Raw genomic sequence first — 12648 nt, forward strand, 5'->3', positions numbered from 1 at the left:
CCAATCGATCTACAGTTGCTTTCATCTGTTGAGAGTGACTCGCTTGGCTGACGATGAGGCCTGGCAGCAGTGTCTGACAAATCTCCTTTTTAATATTCTCTACATCTGCTTCAGACCTGCTCTCTACCCTGGCTGGTCCCTTGTGTCAGCGCATCGGGTTTAGTCACATCATCAAAAATATATAAATAAGTAAATAAAAATATTAAAAATATTTGACCCTAAGTTCAATGCTTCCCTCTCAACTATAAGATAATTTAAAATGTTAGTATATTTGTTGACATAATAACAATTTAAAAGACAAAAGAAAAATATTAAAACAAATTCATAACTCGAGATTGAGAGAAACGTCTCTTGTGTAAACACATCTAAGGGTTTACATATACGATTGTTGTAATATTCTTTCTCAGGAGAGGTGTGTGTTCACATTAACTCGACTGTTTCTTCAAAGCAGAAATGAGAGCTGTCAGTCACACATCTTTGTCTTGTACATCTTCCTTCCTACATTGCTAACGATGACGATAGGATGCTGGAACCAGGGACTCTTCATCGTGGTTGTCACATACACAAGCTTCTTCTCACAAGGAACTGCTGGATCATTTACCGTAAGCTTACTTCCCAGAGAGAGAATAAACAAGACGGATATCTCCCACATACAATTATATATATCTTCACACAACCTGCGTCTGCAAGTCAGAGTGTGTCGAGCAAGACTTCCAGGACTGAGAATGAAGGGAGACAAAGTTCCGACCTCGAGTCATTAATACAGTAACAAAATGTCTTTCACAATCAAATCAGCAAGTGAGAACTTGTTGACCAGCTGAGTACTTGTCGACCAACAGATTTAAACAGAGCTCTCGCACGAACAGCTGGGAGAGGTGAGACTATTTGCTTCAGTACCCAGTGATGACAGATGATCAGATGAGAGAAGGTGACGTTCGGCGGACAGAAGCGATAGGCGGGTAATTGGGTGCTACTTCATCATCACGCACTGCTGTAACCGTCTCGGCGCTGCAGCCCAGCCCCCGACTTGCCGTGCGCAGCTTGTGTTTATAATGGCGCTGACAACCGTTTCATCTGCCTGTCGTTCACTCCCATCCCGCTCCTGTAGACTATCCTTCAGGGCCGTCCAGCGCATCCCTGCACTGTGCCGTCAGGGAGGGTAAATACTGGCTTTTTACACGTGTCCGAGAGAGAGACAGGAAAAGAAGTGCGGTGGGGCAGACAGACAGAACGATACAGATAGGGAGGTAGAGAAAGAGATGATAAATGGGTGAATGAAGGAATGGCAAAAAAGATGCTTCACGCAATCTTTCTTTCTCTCTGCAGGTACATAAACAGGTGAGAGATACCTTCAAATGTATATTCAAAATTAAATAATTAAATTGAATACTGTGCTGTGGAAGAAATTTATTTTGGATTGAAAAATCATGCAGAAGTTGATTTTAAGACCTTAAAAACGATTTAACGAAAATAGTAGTAAACAGATACTTTATACTTTAATGAAAAAAATAGTAAAGAGATAAATTATACTTTAAAAAGAAGAAAACGTGGCACAAACGCTACCAATAATTTTGTGAAGCAAAAATACCCCCATAATTTAAAGAAGCTGTAAAAAAAATTCGTTACAAGTCGGAAATATTGAATATTTGAAAAAAAAAAACAAAAAACCCACACAAAGCCTACACCTCGCTACGTAACAAGAGTATTTTGGGTGTTGAGCAAACGGGTCATTGACATATGCCAGATGATATATTTTAAATTTGTTTGCGTATCCTTTCATGAAAAGTCCAAAACAAACCGACGAACACAAGTGAACAAAGCCCAAGATACCAACACGCTTAAACGACAAACTGATGACAGCGCTATGGTTTATTGCACTGTCAGCACCACTGTGCTAAAATTCATATCTTTCTATGGTTAGGCTTCACGAGACCTGTCTGTTCTTTCGTTACCGTAAAACAAAAGGACGGGAAAGCTATTGAGCAACAAAAAATAAAAAAAAAGACCATTAGGTAATCAAATGACTCACGTATTATTATTTCATTTAAAATATAAATATTACTTTTTAATGAGTAGAAAAAAAAAATAAAACAAGATCAGTCTTGCATAACTCGAAAATGCAATCATAACATTTCTATTGAAAGTACTGTTCGGAAGACTTCCTGGAAAAAAGTTACAATCCACATCAATATACTGATGATGCGATTAATATCTCACGTCAGTATGCAGTCAACAGGCAGTCTTGATGTTTTTGATCACGTGGCAGGAATTCGGAATGCAAGCTCTAACCGTCTTTGTGCTCAAGCGCTAACTTGCACGAAAGCGAATTCTGATGTTGGTACAATAAAGTGACCGCATGACATATCTTCTGCTTCCCTCTTGTTCTCTGTTCTGGACCTGTGCCAAACCAGTGCAGCCCAGAGAAAGACACAGACAGATGATACATATTGCTATTATTATTGTCATCATCATCATTATAATCATCATCATCATCATCGCGACTAAAACTTCTGACCAGAATGACGTGGTCGCACGAGTGAGTCTTCCCTATTCCAGTTCAAGCAAGAATTCGTCTGGTGCTCGCCTTTGCTGTGATGCCTTTGGACACGACTGATGGGCGTGTGTGATGGTCTGATACCTTCTGGACATCTGTTGTCGCCGGTCCTCGGGCCGTTGGTGAAAAGACAGGCTCCGGCTGTTGGAGACTGCCGGATGCTGAGCGCCGATAGAGGAGTGTGTAGCCCTGCATGAGATCTTTTAGTCTGACCACGGCAGGGCCGAAGGAGAAGAAAAGCGTAAAAAAATGTATGTGTTAATTGGCCACAGAGAGCTTCTGTTTGTGAACAAAAGATCCCAAATTAATCTAGTTAAACTAAATTAATAAAGGTGGTTTGGTTTTAAGAAGGTTCAGGTGGTGTAGGGTTGATGGGAACAATACCTCCTTTGTCTTTTATGGTGCTCTTAATGGTAAGATTTAAATTAATAAAACAAATGCTGCATTGGTTACAAATGGTTGAATATCAATAAGTATGTGTAGATGAGAACATTTTCTCCCCTCTTCTTCCAGTTTCCAGTGCAGTCAATCACACAATGAACTGACCAAGGAAGCGGATATGATACTTACATGTGTCCTTGCTTCATTCATCTCATCTAATTCACCCAACAAGTTAAACTGCTCAAGTCTGAAACATTCTGCCTTTCCTCATTATGGGGCACTCCCGCAATCATCTACGTTCAATCTTGCGCAAGCTACAATCAATGGAAATAATTCACTACACAGCTGATGTGTGTGCATATTTACGTGTAAATGTATGCCTATTCATTTGAGCACAACTGTGAGCTAGTTTTGACGATTCCGATGTTGTTTCAGAGTTGAAAGTTTAAGAGTCCAGCTGTACATTTCTCTGAAGTAAGCAAGTCAACATCAATGAAGTATATACACAAGTACCTTGGCGGCGGTCTTGCATTTCTCCGAGGACCTGTTTCTGACGAACTGCTTTGATGCAGCTTGATGCAGCAACACAGCTGCCAGACCGGAACTGTAGTTGAGGGGATTAAACTCTTCCACCAATGGAACCTGCAAGGTTAAGCATGTCTTGCAGGAGGAACAGTTTTTTTCTTCATGTTATTGCGACAAAAAATACTGTAGGTTTCTAAATCTATGCAGACAAACAACGATTTCTGATGTCGGTCTCTAAGGAAATAAGGCGGTGTGTACAGAGAAAGAAACAAATAATCTTTATAAATGTACCTGTAGTCCATTCAATAAAAAACTTAGTCGTACTCATGGTTCTTGTCTAAACACACACACACACACAATAAGTGCATAAAACCATGAAAAATAAGTGCATAACATAATTGAAACTTGAAAATAACATGTATCTGGTCCCCGCCATCGCTGGAAATTGTAAGAGAAGGCACGTCCATCCGGCGACCTTGCACACTTCCGGTTTGCAAGTAGAGTGCAGAATAGATGGCCTACCTGCGTTAGCGATGACTGCACCCTCAGAACGCTAGTGTCGTGAGTTGCTGCGTCAAGGAAAGTGTCAGAGACTGTGGAAGGCAGCAACAGTTCCTTATTTGCGATGGCCTTTAGTAGCAAGGTGTTGTTGAGGGCAGGAAGCAGTATGAACAAGCCCCGAGGAAAGAGCGGCAACGAGGACTCTACAACGCCAGACTGATGCTTTAGTTGCAGCAAGACCGCTTGTTTCTAGGCACAGCACCACAGATTCAAGATTACTTTCTTGCGTGCGATGGGGAACAAATACTACTGCTTGAAGAGGACCAGAACTGCGAAAGCCTCCTTTCAACATTTTTTCTGAGAAAAAATATGAAGATTAAGACCCAGTCAACGAAACGCTCTCGCATGTAAGACCCTCTCACTAACTGGTACTCGTTTACTATGTCTTTATTAAAGATCATGACTTTTGACCTTTCATAAAAAGCTTGTTTGATCTTTGTTTATGCGTCGCTTATTAACAAGAGTATGCTCATATTTCATGAGAAGACGTCAGCATATAAAGAACACTTAGCCTTCGAAGTCATCTAGAGGTAATCCCATCTGACAAACGCTTAAGGTTTATAACTGTTAGTCACTGAAGTCTTGACCTTTTAACTTTTCTTTGTTCATAAAGATTTGGTTTACACACACAATTGAGATACAATGTAGCTGTCAAACTCTTTCTATGTCCACACACACACAGACTTAGAGACTGAATATGATACAAGGCTATTATCATACCAGTTGTTCCTGCTCAAGAATTAAGTTATCAAAGTATTGCATTATTCTTTCATAAAGTAACATATAGCATGATCATTTGACAAGGAAGTTTTACCAATAAACTAAAATCAACATTATTTTATCTACATTTAACGCAATTAAATTTGAAACCATTTTGGTCTTTACCTATATTACTTTTAATTTGAAACGTTAAAAATATTTACAAATTAACGTTTGATACAAATTTTGAATTACAAACTGTTTCATAATCCTTACATGGATTTTGGGTGGTTACCGAAATTTAATTTGAAACGCTTCTTTTAAAGAGGGAAAAAATTTACTATAAAATCTTTGAGTATGTTTCAGATGCAGGTTTGGGAAACAGCCGATTGACTAGAGAGTGGGACACAGGTAAAGGGCAGCTACTACACTTTGTGACAGAGAACATTTACACTGTGTTCTTTCCCTTTAAAATGTACCGGACTGATAAATGTGCGATGGAAGCCCATGTCACAAATCCTGCAGTTTAAGTGATGTTCAAATGAAAGACGCTTTTCCTCAAATTAAAAAAAAAAATGATTCATTTAATGATCTCTTATTTTAATGCTAAGTAAAAGACAGGAAACACTGGTCTCTTGAAAATTCTCAACCACATGACAATCAGGGTGTTTCTCCAAATCTTCAACACCATCTTTGGAAATGACAGAGTATTAAGCCTCTTGCAAATGTTCTTTTCATTTTTCTTTTCATTTTACTTTTCTTTAAACCTCCTCACTCATTGGAGTAACAGTAACGCTTGTCACATACTGACCTTGCTGACCAACTCTTGGCAGAGGCCCCGTAAATTGGCAGCATTTGTCTTCAGCTCCTCCCAGGCCAACCGCCAGCACATGGTGGCATTCACAAGTAGAGGCTGATATATTGTGTCAGACGTCGTGGACAGAAGAATGAAATAAAACAGAGAAGAAAAAATATATTTTGGTTTTAAAAATAATAACAGGGACTATGAAATTATAATTATGTTTACTAATTAACTTCAAATTATTCAAAAACAACTGAATGGTTTGCATTTTTTGAGATATCGGTAGATATAGGCGATATAAATCTAAGCTGTAAATTTCAGCTTTCAAAGCCAATCCATTGATTAATTATCCGCTAGCAAAGTACGCGATTCGCACCTGTGATCAACGAGCACCGCTAACAGTGTACTACGTCACGTTGGTACACCATTCACAACATTGCCGGTCGTCAATACCAATTACAGGGAAAGTGAGGTTATTCGGACTTTGAAAGTCTGCATTTCTTGTGCTAAAGTAGCAATTTTTCAGAACCACGAGAAATACAGACTGTCCGCGTCTGAATAATCCGAACTGTCGGTCATTCTCTCTCTCTGACTGGTGTTGACTGCAGGCAATGCCGTGAATGGTGTACCAGCCTAACGTAGTACACTGTTATCAGGGCTCGTTGATTGAAGGTGTGAATCGTAGCGGATAATCAATAAACGGATGGGTTTTGGAGGCTGAATTTTTAGGTTAGTTTTATATCGCCTATATCTACCGATATCTGAAAAACGCAAACCATTCAGGTTTGTCTTTAATAGGCTAGTGTGCTTTGTTTAATGAGTTTGGCAACTTTCAATAGTTACCACTGTTTTCATTTCCCCATAAACCCTTTTCGGATCTTTATTTCCATGTTTGTCTCTCTTTCTGTGTGAATTTATATCTTCGATTTCTGCTTTTCTTTTAATATAGTTATTTGCAATAAGAGTAATGCCTTTGGTAACACTCTGGCACCAGAGGAACATATATATCAAGGAGGAGAACAAACAGACACAGGTTTGAACGAAAGGATATCATGAACCGAAAGACTGCGATACATTTTTTTCCCAATAGGTATTCCTGTGCTGTGTCACGAAAGTTGAACAGTCCTTTCTGTGCATGACAGCATTCGTCAGAAGATTAGAGAAGCATGGGTCATTTTTAACGTAAGTAGTTTTGCCAGGTGCATCAAAGACAAACAAAATTTTCCAGTTACCCTTGAAGAAAATCTGCGAAAAAGAGTGAAAAACGTTTCATAAAGCATAATTATGGATCAGCGCAAAGATTCATATCAAATCCAAAGAAGTGGGTTGGTAGTAGGCACCACACAAAGCATCTGAACTGTGGAAAATCGTTGAGTCTCGGAACAGGTCACTACAAAAGCCTGAGGTAATATTTCGTCTAGCCAGAAACAGTGTACGTATTCGTGTAATAAGAAACAGGTACGCTCCCATCGGAAATCTTCCTCTCCCAAGACTTACGAGAGTGCCAGGCCTCGATAAGCACCGTTTAACACTCCTCTAGATAATTGATAGCGACTATGACAAAGCTGCCGTGTACAAAGTATTAGTTATTGTCTGAAAACTTTAACTGGGCTCGATCCAAAATTATGAAAGACATGCAATATCACTAATTTATTTTTTTCTGTAAATTTGTATTTATTTTATGTGTTTCGTCTAACCACTGATTACAGTGCGAAATAAATTATAATCGAGATAAAGAAGGCAAATTAGTAACAGTTTAGATATGTGTGAGTGCATGAACATAAATATTTAGGAACATTAAAGAGGTACTCAGCCAAGCTTGTACCATCACGTGCACACATGCCCCACACACCAAGCCGAAGGTCAAGGAGTCGCACACTTTGTCCACAGGGAGGAGTGCGGAAGCTTGCAGAGTGAGCGCGGGCACCATGAAGTCCAGCGATGTATCACTATTCCCAGACCTGGCCTCATAAGCGTTTACTTCAGGTTGAATGGTCTGACCAACATGATAACGGCATTATCGCTTCGTTATCGTAAAATATAAAAAATACTTATTTTACAGATCCAATGTAATACTGTTTGCGTAAATTCCTTTGTAACCGACTAAGGCAAACGAGCTTGCACCCTGATTTAACTAATTTTGCTCGCTATGCTTGCTTTTTCTTTTTTGCGATTAGCCCCCTTCCCATCAACAGTTCAGTTTCTAGACACGAATCTTTGAGTCAAACACAGGTGAAAAATGAGAAAAGTTTCGAAAAGCACAAACAAAAGGAAACTTACAGTCCTCGGTTTGAAAAAGCAACCTCCATTGTCAATACTAGGAATAGATCGAACAATTAGAGCTTAACGGATTGTATTAGCATGAAACTTGCCTGTCATTGCACATGGTTCACACCACATTTACTTACAAAGCATTCGTAGTAAGGCAGCTGCGCTGGGTTGAGAATTCTCTGTGCAAGGTCACACTTGATGATTAACTCTTTGTCCGCTGTTCGGTTTCAGAGGCAAAGATAAGATGAAATATGATTATCTCTATTTTTAGTCTTGAAAGTGCATTAAATATTTTTAAAGTTGTTATCTTCTTGCTAACTAACACTCTTCGAGCTGAACAACAGTCAGACAATGTATCCTGGGACCATATTTATGAAGCAGAAGTACATCCGCTCCTCCATATTTGCTTCACCTGCAATCTGCACGTGCAGAGCCTTTTACCACCATAGCTGTGGATAGTAGGTACATAGAAAGAGATCTCCATTTACATGGCTCTACAACGCTTTCGGTCTATAATTAACCCTATAATAATCTTACCTTTCATAATGCATCTTACTGATAATGTAAGACAGACCCTACACACATTAGCTTGTTTACAGACCCTACTTGGTCTGCTTCAGTTTCAAGTTACTCGAATCCTGTTACCTGGAGACGCAGGAGGCAAGTGCAGTTGGAGGTGCTCGCTGTCGGAGTATCGGTCTAACAGCCAGGTGTAGACAAACTTCTGAAGAGAAGTATCGTCTGTTATTGAAGTAGAGATTACAGGTATGGGATTTTGTATGCGATCATTCGAGAGTCAGGTTATTCCACTACCTTACATTTTAAAGCTGCTCGCTATTTGAGCTTAGTGCTGCTGTCTATATTTGAAATTCATGCACTTCGTCATACAAGTGTGTTTTGTATAGGAAACAAAAGTCATTTGGAAATTCAGCCAAAATCAGTTGCTGGTGTATCCTACTGATGTCTTAACAGCGGTAAAGAGCTCATCTAAGTTTTTAATTCTGCAACATACATCTACAGTAGTTGACCGCACACTTACCTGTCTGCAGATGGATCAGGTCAAAAGCAGACGTACAGGTGGAAAACGTCTGAGGCCCCGCCATGTCGTCAGTCATCTGGGTCAGGACAGCGATCGCCACCCTCTGTAAAATACGACAGAAACTCCAGCAGTGATCGCATGAAAACTATCAGGTGTCTCGGGGAATGGCAGAAAGGAAGGTGTTGTAAGCATTTCGGAAGAGGAAGTACTTTCTCTATTACTGCTGCCACTAGAGCGAATAATGAGATGATTGTCAGCAATACAGAAATATCATTATTTCACCTTCCTTGCTAAGGTTTTATTCGGGCAATGCTGTGTTTGTGTTTCAGCAATGTCGTTTGCTTTGTTTCTAACAAATCCAGATTCAAACTTAAATGAACTTGTTTTACTTTTTAAACAATCGTATAATCGTAACATGGGGGTGACTTCCTATTTCCATCTACGATTCAGCTATGTGTGAAAATAAATATGTTGAAAGGATTAGCCGAATACGTTATATATATATATCCCACAGTGATATCTTTAGATATATGACTTATGAACCTGGGGAAAAATGACCATATCAGAGCAAGATGACAGTACCCTGATGTTGTGTGTGTCCAGAATGCACTTTCCGTTGTCCAGTTCTTTGGCCAGAATTTCAGGATTGGCACCGCTGATTATAATGACCTCCAGCTGATGGCACCGCAAGTTTTCTCTCAGCTGTTGATAGAAAAATAATTTGGTCTTGTTGGGATTCACTTCATATTGTGATACTTTCAAAATAGATCTTTATTTGGTGAACAGTATTGATAGGATATTTGAGCAAGTACCCGAGTACCCGAACCTGTACATGTCCTGCAGCATTTACATAGCGTCGAAACTGGCTACACGCCTCGGCTAATCCACGCAAGAGACATCCTTGAGACGAGAGAGGGCTAGACGGTAAGCCCTGTTGGACATGAGTCTTGACAGCGTCCAGCGCTGCTTGAAGTCTACACAAATTGCCTTTTAGTGGAGAAAGGGGCAGCAGCAACTGTCGACAGATAGCCAAATTTTGGATAGGGCGGTAGAGGGAAAGGGAAGTTCTAAAGGTGTTTTAAACTTTCGAGTCTTTTAAAGGGACATAATAAAGAAAAATTTATTCCATATTCCACATTCAAAGCATATTGGCTGGTTTTGGTATTGCAACATGATTTATACACCCATACGAACCCATAATCTTTTCTTCAGACACTTATTTTTCATCATTAACAAATCTGTAATAATCTGAGAAATATAAAAGCATCCCTTGATTAACGTATAGGCACTTCTAGCAAGCACTTAAATACCAACGTAACTGAGGTAGAGACATACAGAGAGAAAGAAGGAGACGACAAAGAGGGCCAGATGAGAAAGTGCAATTCGTCAGGGTGTCATTAGTCCGCCCACTAAAGGTGATGAAGTACCTGTGGGTAGCTATCAAGCAGGTATATCGTAAAAACCAGATTACTTGCAGGCCTGGCAATGCTCGATGCGATGGCGAAGAAATTTTCAAGGGCGGCGATGACTCGGCCCCATACGTTTAGTTCAACCGCATGGATCACATCCAGTAACAGTGCTCGAGCTTATGGCAGATAAATATCAGAGCAATTGTTAGCCCTTTTCATAACACACCAGCATTATACTATTATGTTTTTAGCAAATGGTGTGTTTTTGTGCGTGCATGCACTCTGTTATAATATTGAACTTGCATGTTTGCATTCCTGAGCTAATGTTTACATTTCAAGTAACCGTAGTACTTATAAGATAAATGAAGCAGTTAGTAGCAAGAAAAACTATAGAAAAACATTTATTTGGAGCAAACTGTTCACAATAAGATCCTACAGCAAACGTGTAATCGTTTGTTCATATAGAATTGAGATACTGCACAAACGTAATACAACAGGACAAGATTAGTTCTAGCTGATCAACTAAATGAATGATGGAGAATCTGTATCAGTCATTTTTTTCCAAATATGTACTCTGTTATAACATATTGAACTCTACAACAGTCTGCTTATAAAGCATCCAGAAGTGGTTAAATTTGTACAGGAAAGGAAACTTTGTGGCAGGAGAATGATGGTGCTGTGCTACAAGAAACTCAGATAAAGATTTCAAATACATGTATAATGTTCTTTTCGGGTTCCAACAAGTTTATGTTTACAGACCTATTTATTTTTAGAAAGTGGAACACTTAATTAGAGCAAAGGTTTCGAGACCCAAGTCTGCGACAACACCAAAAGGTTACTGGGAACAAGTGGGGATCATGAATGAATTTAAATGGTTCGTTTCGCTTGATCCTCGCAGTCGTGTGTCACTCCTCAGGGAGTCAAGCCTTTACAGTAGTCTGCATCATACTTTACACCGCATCATTAACCCTGTATCCTGTATCGGATTTTGTTTTTGGTTTTCTTGTGAGTTTTCAGACTGGACGCTTGCTCTGCAGAAACTGGATTGTCTTATGAGCCGATTTAGTTAGTAAGACAGGTTAATAAATAAATAATAATAATAAAAAATTCCAGATGAGGCAAACGAAAATGTGACTAAATATAATCCTACCCGGCTGGTGACCTCCCAGCTTCCATCCACATGTTGGAATTTGTTGATAACTATCAGCCATGTCTGCAACTAAAAAAAAAATTCACGCCTACTGTCTCCTTTCATCATTATCGCTGAGCTGTTATGAAACTTTTACCCGGAGTTTTCATTCAAATTTAACATTTTTAAACATTTTTATGACAAAATAAACACGAAGAACTGAAGAAAATTAAACTAACCTGTATATAAATCTGCCGAACATTTCCGATTTACGACCTTGTAGTCAGCTCTTTTGCAACAACTTTAATACAATTTTAATAACAAGTAATTATTATTTTAAATATTAAGCATTAGTATAACAGCTTCTATGAAATGAAATCAGTGAGTCGTCACCTGAAAGGCGTCCTAGAACTAAACAAATGCTGCGAAGTGAGATCTCTTATCTTGGGACTGTCGTCTGCGTATCTGTGAGAGTGATTTCCCCTAGAGCTGTCTCCATAGTAATGTCTGGTACTACCGTGCTTTTCTACCCACCTAAAAAAAATCCCACCCAGATCTTATATTAATTTTTACTCCAAAACAGGTATTAGGTCTTATTTTTCTGAAGCATTCTAATAACTCGTAACGTTATTTATTTATATATTATTATCATTATTTTATGATGATGTGCCTGTGTGTGTGTGTGTTACGGACTACCGAAATCCGTCCGCATCGATTACTATCTTAGCAAGGGCTTATATTTGGGGTACACCTTATATCATGAGCATCTGTACATACCATTCTGTGGATTATTTTCGGGTTAGGGGATATACGGCAGCTGCTTGTCTGCAGTACTAATACGCACCACTCGCGATGTCGAAGAACAAACTGCATGGTTCTTGAAGTCTACATCTATCTTCCTGTAAATGTTATTACTTATCTTAATGCGACCGGATTTTTAGTTTTATAGAATAGTTCAAGAACTTATTTGCGTGCTGTGGACTTGATCACAAAGCTTCCATTTGTCTGCAGTACACTTGTCAAATACATGTACTGTGCTGCTGGAAACTTCTCAAAGCTGCGTTTAACCAATCAGTCTTTTCTCAGTCATTTTGTTCATACTACTTTTGATGAAAAACGACGGTTTTTTTTTCGCTGCTGCACTGATATTTTTTTGTTATAAAATTTCCTTCTCTGGAAGATGGATAAATGATCCGTGTTGAACTTTATGGACCATCCGAGCACTGTCGAATTCTGTCCTCTTTTACGATGGGGCGAAAATGGATTGGCTAAATAACT

At 39.2% G+C, this 12648-nt stretch overlaps 1 protein-coding gene across 2 annotated transcripts; it reads right to left on the minus strand.

Annotated features, from left to right (window-relative positions):
* Positions 1-1404: 1404 nt before the first annotated feature.
* On the minus strand, positions 1405-11828 carry LOC112560898 (meiosis 1 arrest protein-like). 2 transcript variants are annotated; one of them, XM_025233008.1, is made up of 13 exons: positions 11764-11828; positions 11392-11460; positions 10260-10417; positions 9659-9847; positions 9415-9534; positions 8833-8935; positions 8439-8534; positions 7931-8010; positions 7375-7518; positions 5532-5633; positions 3983-4210; positions 3449-3577; positions 1405-2762 (listed from the first exon to the last, which is right to left on the minus strand). In XM_025233008.1, the coding sequence occupies exons 2-13, from the start codon at positions 11450-11452 to the stop codon at positions 2502-2504; spliced, it is 1671 nt and encodes a 556-aa protein (XP_025088793.1). In that variant the 5' UTR covers positions 11453-11460; positions 11764-11828; the 3' UTR covers positions 1405-2501. The 2 variants fall into 2 exon arrangements, with proteins under 2 accessions (XP_025088793.1, XP_025088794.1); XM_025233009.1 differs by having other exon boundaries at positions 11610-11806.
* Between the last annotated feature and the right edge of the window lie 820 nt (positions 11829-12648).

This window comes from Pomacea canaliculata, linkage group LG3, assembly GCF_003073045.1.
Source record: "Pomacea canaliculata isolate SZHN2017 linkage group LG3, ASM307304v1, whole genome shotgun sequence".
In the NCBI taxonomy this organism is placed as follows: domain Eukaryota; kingdom Metazoa; phylum Mollusca; class Gastropoda; order Architaenioglossa; family Ampullariidae; genus Pomacea; species Pomacea canaliculata.

What these genes read in the sequence shown, in the direction of transcription:
- LOC112560898 (XM_025233008.1), bottom strand. Translation starts at nt 11,452, where the DNA reads ATGGCTGATAGTTATCAACAAATTCCAACATGTGGATGGAAGCTGGGA. An exon ending in ATGCTGCAGGACATGTACAG is followed by an intron (nt 9,535 to 9,658) that starts GTTCGGGTACTC and finishes TTCTATCAACAG; the next exon opens with CTGAGAGAAAACTTGCGGTG. An exon ending in TGCAGTCATCGCTAACGCAG is followed by an intron (nt 3,578 to 3,982) that starts GTAGGCCATCTA and finishes TTAACCTTGCAG; the next exon opens with GTTCCATTGGTGGAAGAGTT.